At 41.4% G+C, this 16,488-nt stretch overlaps 1 protein-coding gene across 8 annotated transcripts in view; it reads right to left on the bottom strand.

Annotated features, from left to right (window-relative positions):
• The window catches only part of ELMO1 (engulfment and cell motility 1), a 548,623-nt gene that overhangs the window by 250,411 nt on the left and 281,724 nt on the right, over positions 1 to 16,488 (bottom strand). For all 8 annotated transcript variants that reach the window (XM_060156835.1, XM_060156841.1, XM_060156838.1 and 5 more), the window contains one exon: positions 5,050 to 5,158. In XM_060156835.1, coding sequence (XP_060012818.1) covers positions 5,050 to 5,158 — 109 coding nt within the window. The remainder of the gene's footprint in view (positions 1 to 5,049; positions 5,159 to 16,488) is intronic.

Below are 16,488 nucleotides of genomic sequence, written 5' to 3'. Positions count from 1 at the left end.
CTTCTTTCATAGAGAAAGCATTCTAAACAAGTAAAATACCGGAAGCAAGAGGATTTCATTAAGGTATGCAATTGTTCTTTACATAAAAAAGATGTTTCAAAAAAAAGAAAAAAGATTCAGCTTTATCGGAACCAAGATGGTGGAGTAGAAGGATGTGCTCTCACTCCCTCTTGCGAGAACACCAGAATCACAACTAGCTGCTGGACAATCATCGAAAGGAAGACACTGGAACTCACCAAAAAAGATACCCCACATCCAAAGACAAAGGAGAGGCCACAATGAGGTGGTAGGAGGGGCACAATCACAGTAAAATCAAATCCCGTAACTGCTGGGTGGGTGACTCACAGACTGGAGAACACTTATACCACAGAAGTCCACCCACTGGAGTGAAGGTTCTGAGCCCCATGTCAGGCTTCCCAACCTGGGGGTCTGGCAATGGGAGGAGGAATTCCTTGAGAATCAGACTTTGAAGGCTAGTGGGAATTGATTGCAGGACTTCGACAGGACTGGGGGAAACAGAGACTCCACTCTTGGAGGGCACACACAAAGTAGTGTGTGCATTGGGACCCAGGGGACGGAGCAGTGACCCCAGGGGAGACTGATCCAGACCTACCTGCTAGTGTTTGAAGGCCTCCGGCAGAGGTGGGGGGTGGCTGTGGCTCACCGTGAGGACAAGGATACAGGCAGCAGAAGTTCTGGGAAGTACTCCTTGGCGTGAGGCTTCCCAGATCAGCCATTAGTCCCACCAAAGAGCCCAGGTAGGCTCCAGTGTTGGGTTGCCTCAGGCCAAACAACCAACAGGGAGGGAACCCAGCCCCACCTATCAGCAGACAAGCGGATTAAAGTTTTACTGAGCTCTGCCCACAAGAGCAACAGTCAGCTCTACCCACCACCAGTCCCTCCCATCGGGAAACTTGCACAAGCCTCTTAGATAGCCTCATCCACCAGAGGGCAGAGAGCAAAAGCAAGAAGAACTACAGTCCTGCAGCCTGTGGAACAAAAACCACATTCACAGAAAGATAGAGAAGATGAAAAGGCAGAGGGCTATGTACCAGATGAAGGAACAAGATAAAACCCAAGAAAAACAACTAAATGAAGTGGAGATAGGCAACCTTCCAGAAAAAGAATTCAGAATACTGATAGTGAAGATGATCCAGGACCTCAGAAAAAGAATGGAGGCAAAGATCCAGAAGATGTAAGAAATGTTTAACAAAGACTTAGAAGATTTAAAGAACAAACAAACAGAGATGAACAATACAAATGACAATGAAAGCATGACGATCCAAAACCTATGGAATGCAGCAAAAGCAGTTCTAAGAGGGAAGTTTATAGCTATAAAAGCCTACATCAAGAAGCAAGAAAAATCTCAAATAAACAATCTAACTTTACACCTAAAGGAACTAGAGAAAGAAGAACAAACAAAACCCAAAGTTAGCAGAAGGAAAGAAATCATAAAGATCAGAGCAGAAATAAATGAAATAGAAACAAAGAAAACAACAGCAAAGATCAATAAAACTAAAATCTGGTTCTTTGAGAAGATAAACAAAATTGATAAACCATTAGCCAAACTCATCAAGAAAAGAGAGAGAGGACTCAAATCAATAAAGTTAGAAATGAAAAAGGAGAAGTTAGAACACACACTGCAGAAATACAAAGCATCCTAAGAGACTACTACAAGGAAATCTATGCCAATAAAGTGGAAAACCTGGAAGAAATGGAGAAATTCTTCGAAAGGTATAACCTTCCAAGACTGAACCAGGAAGAAATAGAAAATATGAAGAGAACAATCACAAGTAATGAAATTGAAACTGCGATTAAAAATCTTCCAACAAACAAAAGTCCAGGACCAGATGGCTTCACAGGTGAATTCTATGAAACATTTAGAGAAGAGCTAACACCCATCCTTCCCAAACTCTTCCAAAAAACTGTGGAGGAAGGAACACTCCCAAACTCATTCTATGAGGCAACCATCACCCTGATACCAAAACGAGACAAAGATACTACAAAAAAAGAAAATTACAGACCAATATCACTGATGAATATAGATGTGAAAATCCTTAACAAAATACTAGTAAACAGAATCCAACAACACATTAAAAGGATTATACACAATGAACAAGTGGGATTTATCCCAGGGATGAAAGGATTCTTCAATATACGCAAGTGAATCAATGTGATACACCATATTAACGAATTGAAGAATAAAAACCATATGATCATCTCAATAGATGCAAAAAAAGCTTTTGACAAAATTCAACACCAGTTTATGACATAAACTCTCCAGAAAGTGGGCATACAGGGAACCTACCTCAACATAATAAAGGCCATATATGACAAACCCACAGCAAACATCATTCTCAATGGTGAAAAACTGAAAGCGTTTCCTCTAAGATCAGGAAAGGGACAAGGATATCCACTCTCACCACTATTATTCAACATAGTTTTGGAAGTCCTAGCCACGGCAATCAGAAAAGAAAAAGAAATAAAAGGAATACAAATTGAAAAAGAACAGTAAAATTGTCACTGTTTGCAGATGACATGATACTATACATAGAGAATCCTAAAGATGCCACCAGAAAACTACTAGAGCTAATCAATGAATTTGGTAAACTTGCAGGATACAAAATTAAGGCACAGAAATCTCCTGTATTCCTATACACTAATGATGAAAAATCTGAAAGAGAAATTAAGGAAACACTCTCATTTACCATTGCAACAAAATGAATAAAATACCTGGGAATCAACCTACCTAGGGAGACAAAAGACCTGTTTCCGAAAACTATAAGACACTGATGAAAGAAATTAAAGATGATACCAACAGATGGAGAGATATACAATGTTCTTGGATTGGAAGAATCAATATAGTGAAAATGACTATACTACCCAAAGCAATCTACAGATTCAATGCAATCCCTATCAAATTACCAATGACATTTTTTACGGAACTAGAACAAAAAAGTCTTAAAATTTGTACGGAGACACAAAAGACCCTGAATAGCCAAAGAAATCTTGAGGGAATAAACGGAGCTGGAGGAATCAGGCTCCCTGACTTCAGACTACACTACAAAGCTACAGTAATCAAGACAATACGGTACTGGCACAAAAACAGAAACACAGATCAATGGAACAAGATAGAAAGCCCAGAGATAAACCCATGCACCTACGGTCAACTAATCTATGACAAAGGAGGCAAGGATACACAATGGAGAAAAGACAGTCTCTTCAATAAGTGGTGCTGGGAAAACTGGATAGCTACATGTAAAAGAATGAAATTAGAACACTCCCTAACAGCAAACACAAAAATAAACTCAAAATGGATTCGAGACCTAAGTGGAAGACCGGACACTATAAAACTCTTAGAGGAAAATATAGGAAGAACACTCTTTGACATAAGTCACAGCAAGATCTTTTTTGATCCACCTCCTAGAGTAATGGAAATAAAAACAAAAATAAACAAATGGGACCTAATGAAACTGCAAAGCTTTTGCACAGCAAAGGAATCCATAAACAAGATGAAAAGACAAGCTTCAGAAAGGGAGAAAATATTTGCAAATGAATCAACGGACAAAGGATTAATCTCCAAAATATATAAACAGCTCATGCAGCTCCATATAAAAAAAAGAAACCCAATCCAAAAATGGGCAGAAGACCTAAATAGACATTTCTCCAAAGAAGACACACAGATGGCCAAGAAGCACATGAAAAGATGCTCAACATCACTAATTATTAGAGAAATGCAAATCAAAACTACAACGAGGCATCACCTCACACCAGTTAGAATGGGCATCATCAGAAAATCTACAAACAAAAAATGCTGGAGAGGGTGTGGAGAAAAGGGAACCCTCTAGCACTGTTGGTGGGAAGGTAAATTGATTCAGCCACTATGGAGAACAGTTTGGAGGTTCCTTAAACAACTAAAAATAGAATTACCATATGATCTGCCACTGGGCATATACCCAGAGAAAACCATAATTCAAGAAGACACATGCACCCCAATGTTCATTGCAGCACTGTTTACAATTGCCAGGTCGGAAGCAACCTAAATGCCCATCGACAGACAAATGGATAAAGAAGATGTGGTACATATATATAATGGAATATTACTCAGCCATAAAAAGGAAAGATATTGGGTCATTTGTTGAGACGTGGTTGGATCCAGAGACTGTCATACAGAGTGAAGTAAGTCAGAAAGAGAAAAAAAATATCGTATATTAACGCATATACGTGGAACCTAGAAAAATGGTACAGATTAACCGGTTTGCAGTGCAGAAATTGAGACACAGATGTAGAGAACAAACGTATGGACACCAAGGGGGGAAAGTGGTGGGGCAGTGGGGGTGGTGGTGTGAAGAATTGTGAGATTGGGATTGACACGTATACACTGATGTGTATAAAACTGATGACTGCGGCTTCCCTGGTGGCACAGTGGTTGAGAGTCCGCTTGCCGATGCAGGGGACATGGGTTCATGCCCCAGTCTGGGAAGATCCCACATGCCGTGGAGCGGCTGGGCCTGTGAGCCATGGCTGCTGAGCCTGCATGTCCGGAGCCTGTGCTCCGCAACGGGAGAGGCCACAACAGTTAGAGGCCCACATATCGCAAAAAAAAAAAAAAAAAAAAAAAAATTGTTGACTAATAAGAATCTGCTGTATAAAAATAAAATAAAATAAAATTCAATAAAAAAAGAAAGAAAAGAAAGTGATCTACTGGTAGCGTAAAAACTGGAATTTTTAAAAAGGAATCCATAGATCTATTTCCTAACCAGAGAAATATACACTAATTTCTTAATATACATTCTTTTTTATAATATTTTAAATTCAGTCACAATACCTGCACATTTTTCCATCCCTGTAGATTTTAATAATATTTATTCCCAGAGCAGACATGAAGAAATACATACACTGGAAACCTGAGCCAAAGAATGTTCGGTCCACGGGGATGCTCCTGCTTAGCTGTCAGCACCTTGGGAACCCTGCATGTAGGTCAGGGCACTACCCTGGAAGCTGGGTCTCTGCCAAGCCTCACACCCGGTGGGAAATATGTGTACTTACGCAGCTCGCCCACTTTCAAGATCTCACACAGCATCTTGGTCAGCTCTATACTACTGCGGCCAAAGGGACATTCATGCTTATCTTCTCGGCTACTGTTCTCAAGCACAATCTGCAAGCAGGAAAGGGAACAGGTCAGAAAGGAAAGTCAGTTTGTAGAAAACATCAAAAATGTTGGCTCTACTATAAAGAGAAACAGATCCACTCCAGACCACCAAACTAGGGCTCTTGGGGGCAGAACAAAGCTGTACTTTAAGTATATTCTCTGTAAAAGGACTGAAAACTCTCATGTTTTCCAAATCTCCTAAAACCATTTTCAGCTCTGTAAGAGGATATTTTGCTCATTGGTTTCCACTTACACAGAGGTGCCCATGGAGAGTTTTTTAAAATAGCACAGTAAAGACTTTTTACTTAAGTGACAAAACCACTCTCTTTTTCTCCCGGTCGTATCTTCTCTTTCCTGGGAATAGCAACTCTCTTTCTATGACTTCAGCTCCTACATTTTTTTCCTTTTCTTAAATATTTTTTTCTATTTATCATAGGATATTGAATATAGTTCTCTGTGCTGTACAGTAGGACCTTATTGTTTATCCATTCTATATATAGAAGCTTACATCTGCTAACCCCAACCTCCCACTCCATCCTTCCCCCAAACCCCTCCCACTTGGCAAACACCAGTCTGTTCTCTATGTCTGTGATTCTGTTTCTGTTCCATAGATAAGTTCATTTGTGTCATATTTTAGATTCCACATGTAAGTGATATCATATGGTATTTGCCTTTGTCTTTCTGGCTTACTTCACTTAGTTTGATAATCTCTAGTTGCATCCATGTTGCTGCAAATGGCATTATTTTGTCCTTTTTTAATGGTTCAGCTTCTACGTTTAATCACATATTTCCCACAGGAGTTTCCATCTTCTTACAAGATCTCTCCCTTGGCACTAGTTGAACGGACCACACACACCTAAGGGACACGTGACACAAACTGGACCAACCAGAGTCCTTCCCTGAGACTTATCACACAAAAAGGGAAAAACTGGCCCAACTATGCTGACAGTACCCACGAGGTATGAGTGTAAGAACTACCTGAAAGTGAATCTGCAAGAAAAAAAACAAAAAAAGGAAAGCAAGCCAAAATGCAAGGGAAAACAGAGAGGAGAGACACTGGTAGCCCTGACAGCGTTTGAGCGGCTGGTCCCACGTGTTCCTGGAGCAAAGCTACTTCCCTAACCTTACAGTTTATTTGCTAAACCCTTCCGCTGAAAATCCTTTGGGCCATCCAACAAATTCTCCTCTTTCCTTAAGCTAGTTTGAGATATTCCTACCATAACTAAGGGAGTCATTCTGCACATGTATTAAACAAAAGGAAAACAAAAGAGGAAAACTCTATTTTAAAGTTACTAAACTTCAAAAATAAAGGGGAATTAGCCAATTGTTCTAAAATGCACAAAATTAAAAAAAAAAGTTGCCAATCTTCAAATTCATACATTGACAAAAGGAATAATCAGCATATCCATCTCTGACACCACCTCCAACTTCCTCAATGGAGTTGTCTGGAATGTCCTCAAAAGCTACACCGCCTTGAGTAGGTGCATCCCAGTAGCGTTTACAACAATGTTGTACATCAACTTATGTTGTTTTTCCCCCAGACTATGACCTCTTCGGTGGCAGAAATGATGTTTTATTCATTCAATCTACAGTAGTAAATGAGTACCTATTGTCTACCAGGAAGATGTCTAGGCCTATAAAGTGGAGAACAAGACCAGGGCTCTGACTTATCAGAGCATCCACTCTAATTGAGGGAAACAGATAAAACAAAAGAGGTAATTACAGTTTATAACAAGTGCCATGAAAAAAAGTAGTTGAGGTGGCAAAGAATAACAGGGAAGACCTGGGGAGGAGAGTGTAGACAACTAGGTGACTATTGGGAATCAAAGGGTGAGAAAGAGCTTGCCATGTCAAGGTCTGGGAGAAAGACTATTTCAGGCAGAGATCAAGGACAGAGCCCCTGAGTTGAGTAAGATGTGTTTTGGACACAACCTCTGTACACTGCCTGGTCTACCATGTGGAGAGGTTTGGAATTGTACAGGGCAGTGTTCAGGTTCCAGGAGCTCAACAACAAAAAAACAAACAACCCAATCCAAAAATGGGCAGAAGACCTAAATAGACATTTCTCCACAGAAGACATACCGATGGAAAAGAGACACATAAAAGCCTGCTCAACATCACTAATTATTAGAGAAATACAAATCAAAAGTACAGTGAGGTATCACCTCACACCAGTTAGAATGGGCATCATCAGAAAATCTACAAACAAAAAATGCTGGGAAGGTTTGGTGAAAAGGAAACCCTTTGCACTGTTGGTGGGAATGTAAATTGATACAAGCACTATGGAGAACAGTATGGAGTTTCCTTAAAAAACTAAAAATGGAATTACCATATGACCCAGCAATTGCACTAATGGGCATACACCCAGAGAAAACCATAATTCAAAAAGACACACGCGCCTCAATGTTCATTGCAGCACTGTTTACAATAGCCAGGTCATGGAAGCAACCTAAATGCCCATCAACAGACGAATGGATAAAGATGTGGTACATATATACAATGGAATATTACTCAGCCATAAAAAGGAACGAAATTGGGTCATCTGTAGAGACGTGGATGGACCTAGATAGAGACTGTCATACAGAGTGAAGTAAGTCAGATAGAGAAAAACAAATATCGTATATTAACGCATATATGTGGAATCTAGAAAAATGGTACAGATGAACTGGTTTGCAAGGCAGAAATAGAGATACTGCTGTAGAGAACAAACGTATGGACAGCAAGGGGGGAAAGTGGGGGTGGGGTGGTGGTGGTGGGAGGAATTAGGAGATTGGGATTGACATACATACACTAATATGTATAAAAAAGTTATCTAATAAGAACCTGCTGTATTAAATAAATTAATTCATTAATTAATAATAATAACTAACCTCCCCATACCCTGGGGCCTCTTGCCTTCTGAGATGGCCCACACTCTGTCTGTGGAGTGTGTTTCTCTCTAAATAAATCCACTCCTTACCTATCAATCAATCAATCAATCAATAAATCAATAAAATAAAATAAAGCCAAAGGAGTAGGTTTTCAATACAAATGTGCTCCCATTGTTATCTGCACAAACACTGTAACAATAACACACACATACACACACACATAATTATTGTATGCACTGACAGTACCACACTAACAAATCAACCATTTCCATTTGGGGATGTTCCTCCAGCATTGCACGTATACCTAACCCTAATCACAACCTGAACAGTTCCACTTGCTGAATCACGGCAGTTTTCGAAGTTCATCATTGTTGCTTTATCACCCTTATGATTGTCCAAGAAGTCGATGAACCATCCCATTTTGTGGGACCTGTCAACTGTCAAGTGTTTGCAGCACCTGCTCACATAAATAATTATGCATTGCATATCAGCATGAACCTAGCCTTTGCTGTCCTTGGAATTTATGATAAAATTCTTCCTTACAGTCTCTTTAGCCAACACATGTTCTGAGTTGGTTGCTTTTTCTCTGAGAAAGCTGGTCATAAAATCCAACTAAATCCTTTCTCCTGCCAAGCAGGAAGGACCAGCGCTGGAGTCCTTGAAAGCCTCTGCCTCTCTTCATGGTCTCTCTTGGAAATTTGCCTGAACGTGAACAGTCTCACTCGACTGCGCCTGAATCACCCTCTTCTTTTTAGGAGAACCCCTTCTGGCTCTAATCAGGAATTCCAGTTCAGGAAAGCAGGAGGGAAGAACAACTAAGTTCCCATCGATCAGTGAATCTTTCTCTTTGAAAATGTCTGTATCTGAGATTGCCCCATCAAGGAGCAAATCTGAATCTCTTGATGATGGGAAATGAGTGGGGAAAACAGAGCAAGAAGAACATAAAGAAAAGACAGGAGACAGGTAGTCTTCAGCCAGCCCCCAGCGAGGACATTCCCTGGCATTTCACAGTAACAATTCACATTTCATGAGAGCGTCAATATTTAATGAGGATGTGATCTGAATACACTGTAGGTGGAATTACTGCAGCCAGTAAATGTTCTGAAAACATTTCCAAGGCACTGTTTATTAGCAGGTACTAAATTAAGGAGTAATTTAAGTAACCAATACGTAACTCAGCTTGAAAAAGCCCTTCTCTTTACTCTTTAATGTACCATCCATCTCTAGGGACTACCCTGGCGGCACAGTGGTTAAGAATCCGCCTGCCAATGCAGGGAACACGGGTTCAAGCTCTGGTCCAGGAAGATCCACATGCTGCGGAGCAACTAAGCCCGTGTGCCTCAACTACTGAGCCTGCGCTCTAGAGCCCTCAAGCCACAACTACTGAGCTCGTGTGCCGCAACTACTGAAGCCCGTGTGCCTAGAGCCCGTGCTCTGCAACAAGAGAAGCCACCGCAATGGGAATCCCTCGCACCACAACGAACAGTAGCCCCCACTCACCGCAACTAGAGAAAGCCTGTGCGCAGCAACAAAGACCCCACACAGCCAAAAATAAGTAAATAAATAAATAAATAATTTTAAAAAGAGTCCTATGAACAAAGATCTGTTTTAAAAAAAAATGTGCCATCCATCTTATTATATTTACCCACCTAAAGAAAAACAGACTCTCCTTCTTGATTGGTTTCTTTAGACAAAGCCGACACAAACCTTTCAAGCTGCCTGTGTGGGCTTTAAGGTCAACACTGTCACAGAAATATTCAGAAAAGACTATGGTTATGAATGTTACTAATAAGATATTACTACAGTGAGAGATCATTCTTAGACTAGACAGTAGTTTTTTTTTTTACTTAATACATACACTAATATATCTATTTTCAATTTCAACATTCTGGTATTAATCATGTTTACGTGAGATATTTTGAGCTCTATCTGGAAATATCAAAGCATATTTTTCATCTGTATTTTTTTCCCTCACTCTTTGGTTTTAAAAGCAAACATGCTGGAACAGAAACCTCGATGGATGGAGTACATATTAAAAACTGCTATTATCACTCATTTTAGAATACTTCATATACCGAAAGTAGTTGAAACTGTCTGCATATTTTATAGAACACTTGATATTTATGCAATATTAACTATAAAAAACATTTTATTAAATACTTCAACTTTACGGAGTATATTTACGTATTTTCTATCCACTGATTCCCCAACAAGTCCATAAAATGGATAAGGCAGGTATTATTATTATTCTTTTAAGAAAGTTAAAACAAGAGGAAGAGATGATCTGCTTAGATCATAGCCTAAGCCACTCCTGGAATTCAATTTTTAAGGTCTTCAATTTCCAAATCTCCTCCTTCCCCATTATATTTCACACACTGCCTTCACATATACATTGCCGTGAAACTCAATGGATTTCATGTCTCAAGAGGCTAAGGGAACTTTGATCAATTTCCTCTATCTCACTGAAGTGGGTTTATAAATCCCAGACCCTTCTAGACAAAGGTATAAGGTTCTCTCTTATCTCATTTATCCCCTAAGGGTCAGTAACTATTGCTCAGGGTTAATGACTTTGTGTGGAGGGTTCCCACAGGCTTTACTTCCATGCATTTTGAGTTCTTCTTCTCCATTGGTGACAAACTTATCTGGCTTGGGAGTTACCTTTAAGCGCCAAGTACATGGCCAACCACACTCTAGTACTTGCCTCTTAGCTTCAGCATCAGGTTGCTGACTTATGTTCAGCTGATTGTCCCTGTCACACTTTCCTCCTCTTTCTCTTAAGCTCTCCTCATCTGGGGTGAGTCCAGTCCATTCTGCTTTCCCTGTAGCCAGCCCTGGACCAAGCCTCAAGGGCTTCTTCCATCTCCTCTCATCTGTGGAGGTTTTTGTTCAGGCTGCTTTGACTCTGACGGTCACATGAAGCTTAATGGTCTCCTCACAGGCCAGCAAGGACAGTATGTGAACCTGGACCGTGTTCTCTCCAAGAGAAGGGATTGTCCGTCTCGCCCCAATTCTGACCCAAAGCTGCTGCGGGAAGCATGTATAACATAGAGAGCCTGGGCCAAACTAGTGTAAGCTTGCATGAGGCATTGCGTCTTTTTGTGAATTGTACACAAATTCCAGAAAGCCCACTTCATAGGACTGTTGTGCGTCCTAAATCACAAAACAAAGGCAAAATGCCTAAAGCAGACTTGACAGAGCTGGTGTTTATAATCGCTTTATTGCCCTCCCTCTTCGTATTTCCTTGAGGCCCTTGGCCAACATTTACCAGCAACTAAACAAAAATTATGACTGCAGTGAGACTGGCTCTTTGATGACTGGCCTCTGGGGACAGATGAAAGCAATGCAGAGGCTCTCCCATCATTCTAGCATGAGAAGCATAAAAACGGTGTCACCACCTACTTACACCAGAAATGCAAGATACGAAGTCCCATGTGCCCATATTCAAGCAGGACTCTTCCACAGGAATACGGGGTTGTGCAAGTGCAGAGAATGAGCAAGGACACCAAAGAATAAGTCACAGCCTGATAGTTTTGGCAATAAAGTCCCAATACTAAACAGTTACAGCCACCATAGGACACCCGTCCTCAGAGTCTTGTCAACCCCACAAGCTCTATTAAAACCTGTCTGTTGGGCTTCCCTGGTGGCGCAGTGGTTGAGAGTCCACCTGCCGATGCAGGGGACATGGGTTCGTGCCCCGGTCCGGGAAGATCCCACATGCCGTGGAGCGGCTGGGCCCGTGAGCCATGGCCGCTGAGCCTGCGCGTCCGGAGCCTGTGCTCCGCAATGGGAGAGGCCACAACAGTGAGAGGCCCGCGTACCGCAAAAAAAAAAAAAAAAGAAATAAAAACCTTTATTTTATCCATGAGCCCCCTCCCTACCCCCAACACAAGGGTACTTTTACATTAGTAACAGAATCAGGGAACACCCCAGAGTGAAGTGTTAGCCCTTAGATCTCATCATCAAGACACAGACATCTTCTAAAGTCAACGGGTAAGGCCACAGTGGGGTCCTCTCACGGAGACTTGCGGGCCAAGAGGGAGCCACCTTCTATGTTCCCTTTGGTATTAATGCTAATGGTGATTGGTCTCAGAAAGCCAGAGGGAAGCTTTAGAAAGAGCACTGAACTGCCTCAAGGGGGTTGCACAAGAGCTTAACCGTGATCATGAATTTTGAGCAAGTCCCTAAAATCAAATAAACATGCCAAAGCCTTAATATGATTTTAAGTGGGCAGAGAACAAAGAACATTAAAATTATAGAAACTATGCCAAGCAGGAAGATAAACCAGAAAAAAATCAGAATTCCAGGCTGTTAGTCCACCTGACCCACCACTCCTTCTTCACAGATAAGGATAGTGAGCCCCAAAGTAAAAAGCTTTAACGGCACAGACAAGAGGGCAGAGGAAGAGAAATCACAGCTAATATTCATCAAGAGCATTTATTCCCCAGGTCTCATTCGAAGTGTTTTCACTCATTATCTCATGTAAGGTACATGTACTACCACATGACAGAAATACCGCACTATCCCACTTTACAGATGGAGAACCTGAAGCAAAAAGATGTTGTATAATTTGCCCAAGGTTCACATAGCACAAAAATAAACAGACCCAGCTCAGGAACTTAGGTGGCCTAACCCTAGAGCACACATTCCTGGTTACTGATTCCTCCTGAAACACATGATACCTACACTTACTGAAAAAGGAGAGGATGAAATAATAATAATAATAAAGCTTTGATCAGGAAAGTCCTTAACATGGCAGCAGATGACTGGATAATGTGGCTCTGGACAGAGACGAGTTTCCTAGATCTACATCTAACAGACTTGGTGACTTAACACATATTCCTTAACGTGAGTTTCCACCTGTAAAAATGGGAACAGGAATACCAACCTACAAAGGGCTGTAAAGATTAAATGAAAATAAAAAATGGAGGTAAAGATCTCTTAGTGCCTGAGACATCTCAAATACTCAATGGGGGAGACGATTGATCTCCTATTGCTATAATAATTACATGAGCTCTTGATTTACAGAAATATTCTTATAACTCTAGGGCAAAGATGTTGATAAAAACCACACACAACAAAAACCTAAACACAACTGCTATCGAAATTATTAATCTTGCTCTTTGGCAAAGTAAGGACTCAGGTGGAATAAATACTGTTTCTGACTTAGGTGGGTTTCCTGAACTTCTTTCAGCATCTTTTGAGAACAGTGGCTCTCAAACTTGAGTGGGCATGAGAATCATCTGGGGGCTTATAAAACCCAGACTGCTGGCTTGCTCCCCGGAGTTTGATTCAGCAGGTCTGGGATGGAACGTAAGAAAATATAAAAGCAAGCAAACCAAACTCTAAATTCTTCTGAGGCACTGGGGGGACTGAGACAGGGAGTGTTAGTAAGGCATTTTAGAGGTCTTTTAAAAATTATTTTTAGCAGCACAGTCTTTAAAAAAGAAAAAAGCTTCTTCCCTGATCCTTAATTGGCCCTTTAGAGAGAAACCACTGTCCATGGTTTGTCCAGGGCTGAAGAGCTGGGCCTCCAGGCCTTTGGAAGGGCCAATGACACCAAGCAATCCAGACGGAAAAACCAGTTAAGAGTGAGTGTAACAGATCACCTGGGAAAAGACCACCCAGAGAAGAGTGTGCAAAAACTTGAAGAGCTGTTTCCAAGGGCAAAAGAACAATGCATCCCAGGAAAAGGAGAAGAAGTATGTACAAAGGGTCAGATTGGTGAAAAAATAAGGTGGAAAGCACACACAAGGAACCGAGCTAAATAACAACATGGACAAATGAGAAGAATGGTACAAAACCCAGCTAATGAGGTGAAATTCTTCCAGAATAAAATTAGGCAATTGCACATGCAGAGGCATAATAAAGGCCATAAATATAAAATGGCAAGGAATTGACTGGGTAATGGTGTAGTAATTAAAGCCTGGAGGTTCATAACAGACCTCGAATTGAACATTAATCAACCAAAAAGAAATGCTGCCTGCACTTTGATATCGTGCAACAAAAGCAGGATGTGTGAAATACAGCAAGCAATCACACCCACACGCTGCTGAAAAGTCCTCCCTTTGAGTATGAAGTAGCACCAAGAGGGGAAACGATTAAATAACCGTGTATTTGTGCTGTGGCTGCACAGTAACCCTGATGTCACTGGAGGAAGCCTAGGCAACAGCTCTGTTGACTGTTCCGAAGGCCAGAGGAGAGCAGGAAAGATTCCCTAGCTGATGCCTGCATCAAAGAAACAGGGCTGGAAGACCTTCTCTCCTGTGCCAGTACACGTCTTCCTGGGCCCAAGGATGGCACAGGTGTGTGTGAAGGCACCTGTAGGCATCCCTAGAGGCTTGGAGAGGTAATATCTGGTTTATTTAAAGCAATGGTTCCCTAACGGAAGCATGCATTAGAATCATCTGGAAGCTTATTAAAACACAGATTGCTGGGCCCCACCCCCAGAGTTATGATTCAGCTGTTCTGGGGCAAACCCAAGAATCTGCATTTCTAACAAGTTCCCCTGTAATGTGGATGCTGCTAATTTGGGGCCACACTTTATGGACCACTGCTTTAAAGTAATATCACATCTCTACTTCCAGTTTCCATCATTAGCAAACCTCCTGTTTTTCGGAACGTGGAAAGCAATGAAAGCAGACAGAAGAAGAAATAAATCTGAGTTTTTTGGGTTTGTTTGTTTGTTTTTTCTGTGACTAATAAAAATATCATTAGTAAGAGTTAAAATCCATAGAAAGAGAATGCAGATTGGTAGTGGCCAGGGGTTGGGGGGGATGGAGAATGGGAAACAGCTGCTTAATGGGTACATGGTTTCCTTTCAGGGTGATGATAATTTATGTCTGGAACTAGGTAGAGGTGACGTTTGCACAAAATATCATGAATGTACCAAATGTCGCTGAACAGTTCACTTTGAAATGGTTAATTTTATGTTGTGTGAATTTTGCCTCAATTAAGAAAAGAGTGAATACCCATGGACTGATTACCCTGTGCAAACTCTCAAGTGTTTAACTCCTTTAGTCCTCATAAGTCATCCAAGCAGGACATGTTGCAGATGAGGAAACCATACCTTGGACATTGAGTAACATGCCTGCTGTCCAGCAGTTTAAATGTGATGTACCAGCATCCTGAGTCAACAAGCAAGGCTTCTATGTGATTTCTATACTGTGGTTTGAACTGTTTCTTGGGTGAAGTGAAATGTGTCTATTTCAAACTGGGGTTTAGGACTGACCAGATGTGGGCCCTAGAGGTGATGGTCTGGAAATGGCCCAGGATGACAGTCCTACAGGACACCCAAGGACAGCCACACCCAAGGACAGCTTCACACCCAGGGAGTGAAGCATGAAGGCCTTACAAATTCCTTCGGTATACACTGATGGATAAGGCCTCCACTGCATACTGCTTAAATGCAAATCACATGCCTTTCCTTGCATTTATTTGTGAAAGCTCACTTTTTTTTTTTAACATCTTTATCGGGGTATAATTGCTTTACAATGGTGTGTTAGTTTCTGCTTTATAACAAAGTGAATCCGTTATACATATACATATGTTCCCATATCTCTTCCCTCTTGCGTCTCCCTCCCTCCCACCCTCCCTATCCCACCCCTCCAGGCGGTCACAAAGCACCGAGCTGATCTCCCTGTGCTACGCGGCTGCTTCCCACTAGCTATCTACCTTACGTTTGGTAGTGTATATATGTCCATGCCTCTCTCTCGCTTTGTCCCAGCTCACCCTTCCCCCTCCCCATATCCTCAAGTCCGTTCTCTAGTAGGTCTGTGTCTTTATTCCTGTCTTACCCCTAGGTTATTATACTGCGGATATACAAAGGACAACCGTAAGTCGGCTCAAGCTTTAAAGCACTCACTGATCACCTGAAGATCTTGTTAAAATGCAGATTCTGATCCAGTAGCCTGGGGTAAGCCTGAGGCCCTGCATTTCTAACCAGATCCCAGACGATGCTGATGCTGCTGGTCCGAGCACCACATTTTGAAAATCAAAATACTATCCTCCCCCAAATCTACCACGGAAGTTCTAGCCCCACTCTCCTCCACACCCTTTGATTGATTCATTTATCCAACAAAGCTTTTCTTTAAGCCTTGATTATTGCTAAGTAACTTGCTGGATGCTAAAAATACACATGAGTAAAATACCATCTTCAGGGGCTTGCAATCTACTTGGAAGACATATGGGGATGGGATTTGTAGGGCGGACAGACTTTCATTTGCTATGTAACTCTTCTGTGTCCTTCTAAATTGTTTGCATTTTTTACAAGGAAGTACGACTCTCTGGGATGAAGGTTCATGTGAAACGCAGTGGGAAGGCAGGCTAAGCTTCATCAAGAGGATAAAACTTGAAGGAGCAGAAACTAATTCCAGACTCTCTTCCGAGGCATCTTTTTAACATTCCAAACCAGAGGTGAGCTATGGACTGTAATAAAGATTAATTGCAACTGGGAAATGGATACCGAAT

The sequence above is a fragment of the Lagenorhynchus albirostris genome, chromosome 8 (assembly GCF_949774975.1).
Source record: "Lagenorhynchus albirostris chromosome 8, mLagAlb1.1, whole genome shotgun sequence".
Taxonomy (NCBI): Eukaryota; Metazoa; Chordata; class Mammalia; order Artiodactyla; family Delphinidae; genus Lagenorhynchus; species Lagenorhynchus albirostris.
Note: the sequence above shows the minus strand (reverse complement) of the source record. Positions and strands in the feature narration are given on the sequence as shown.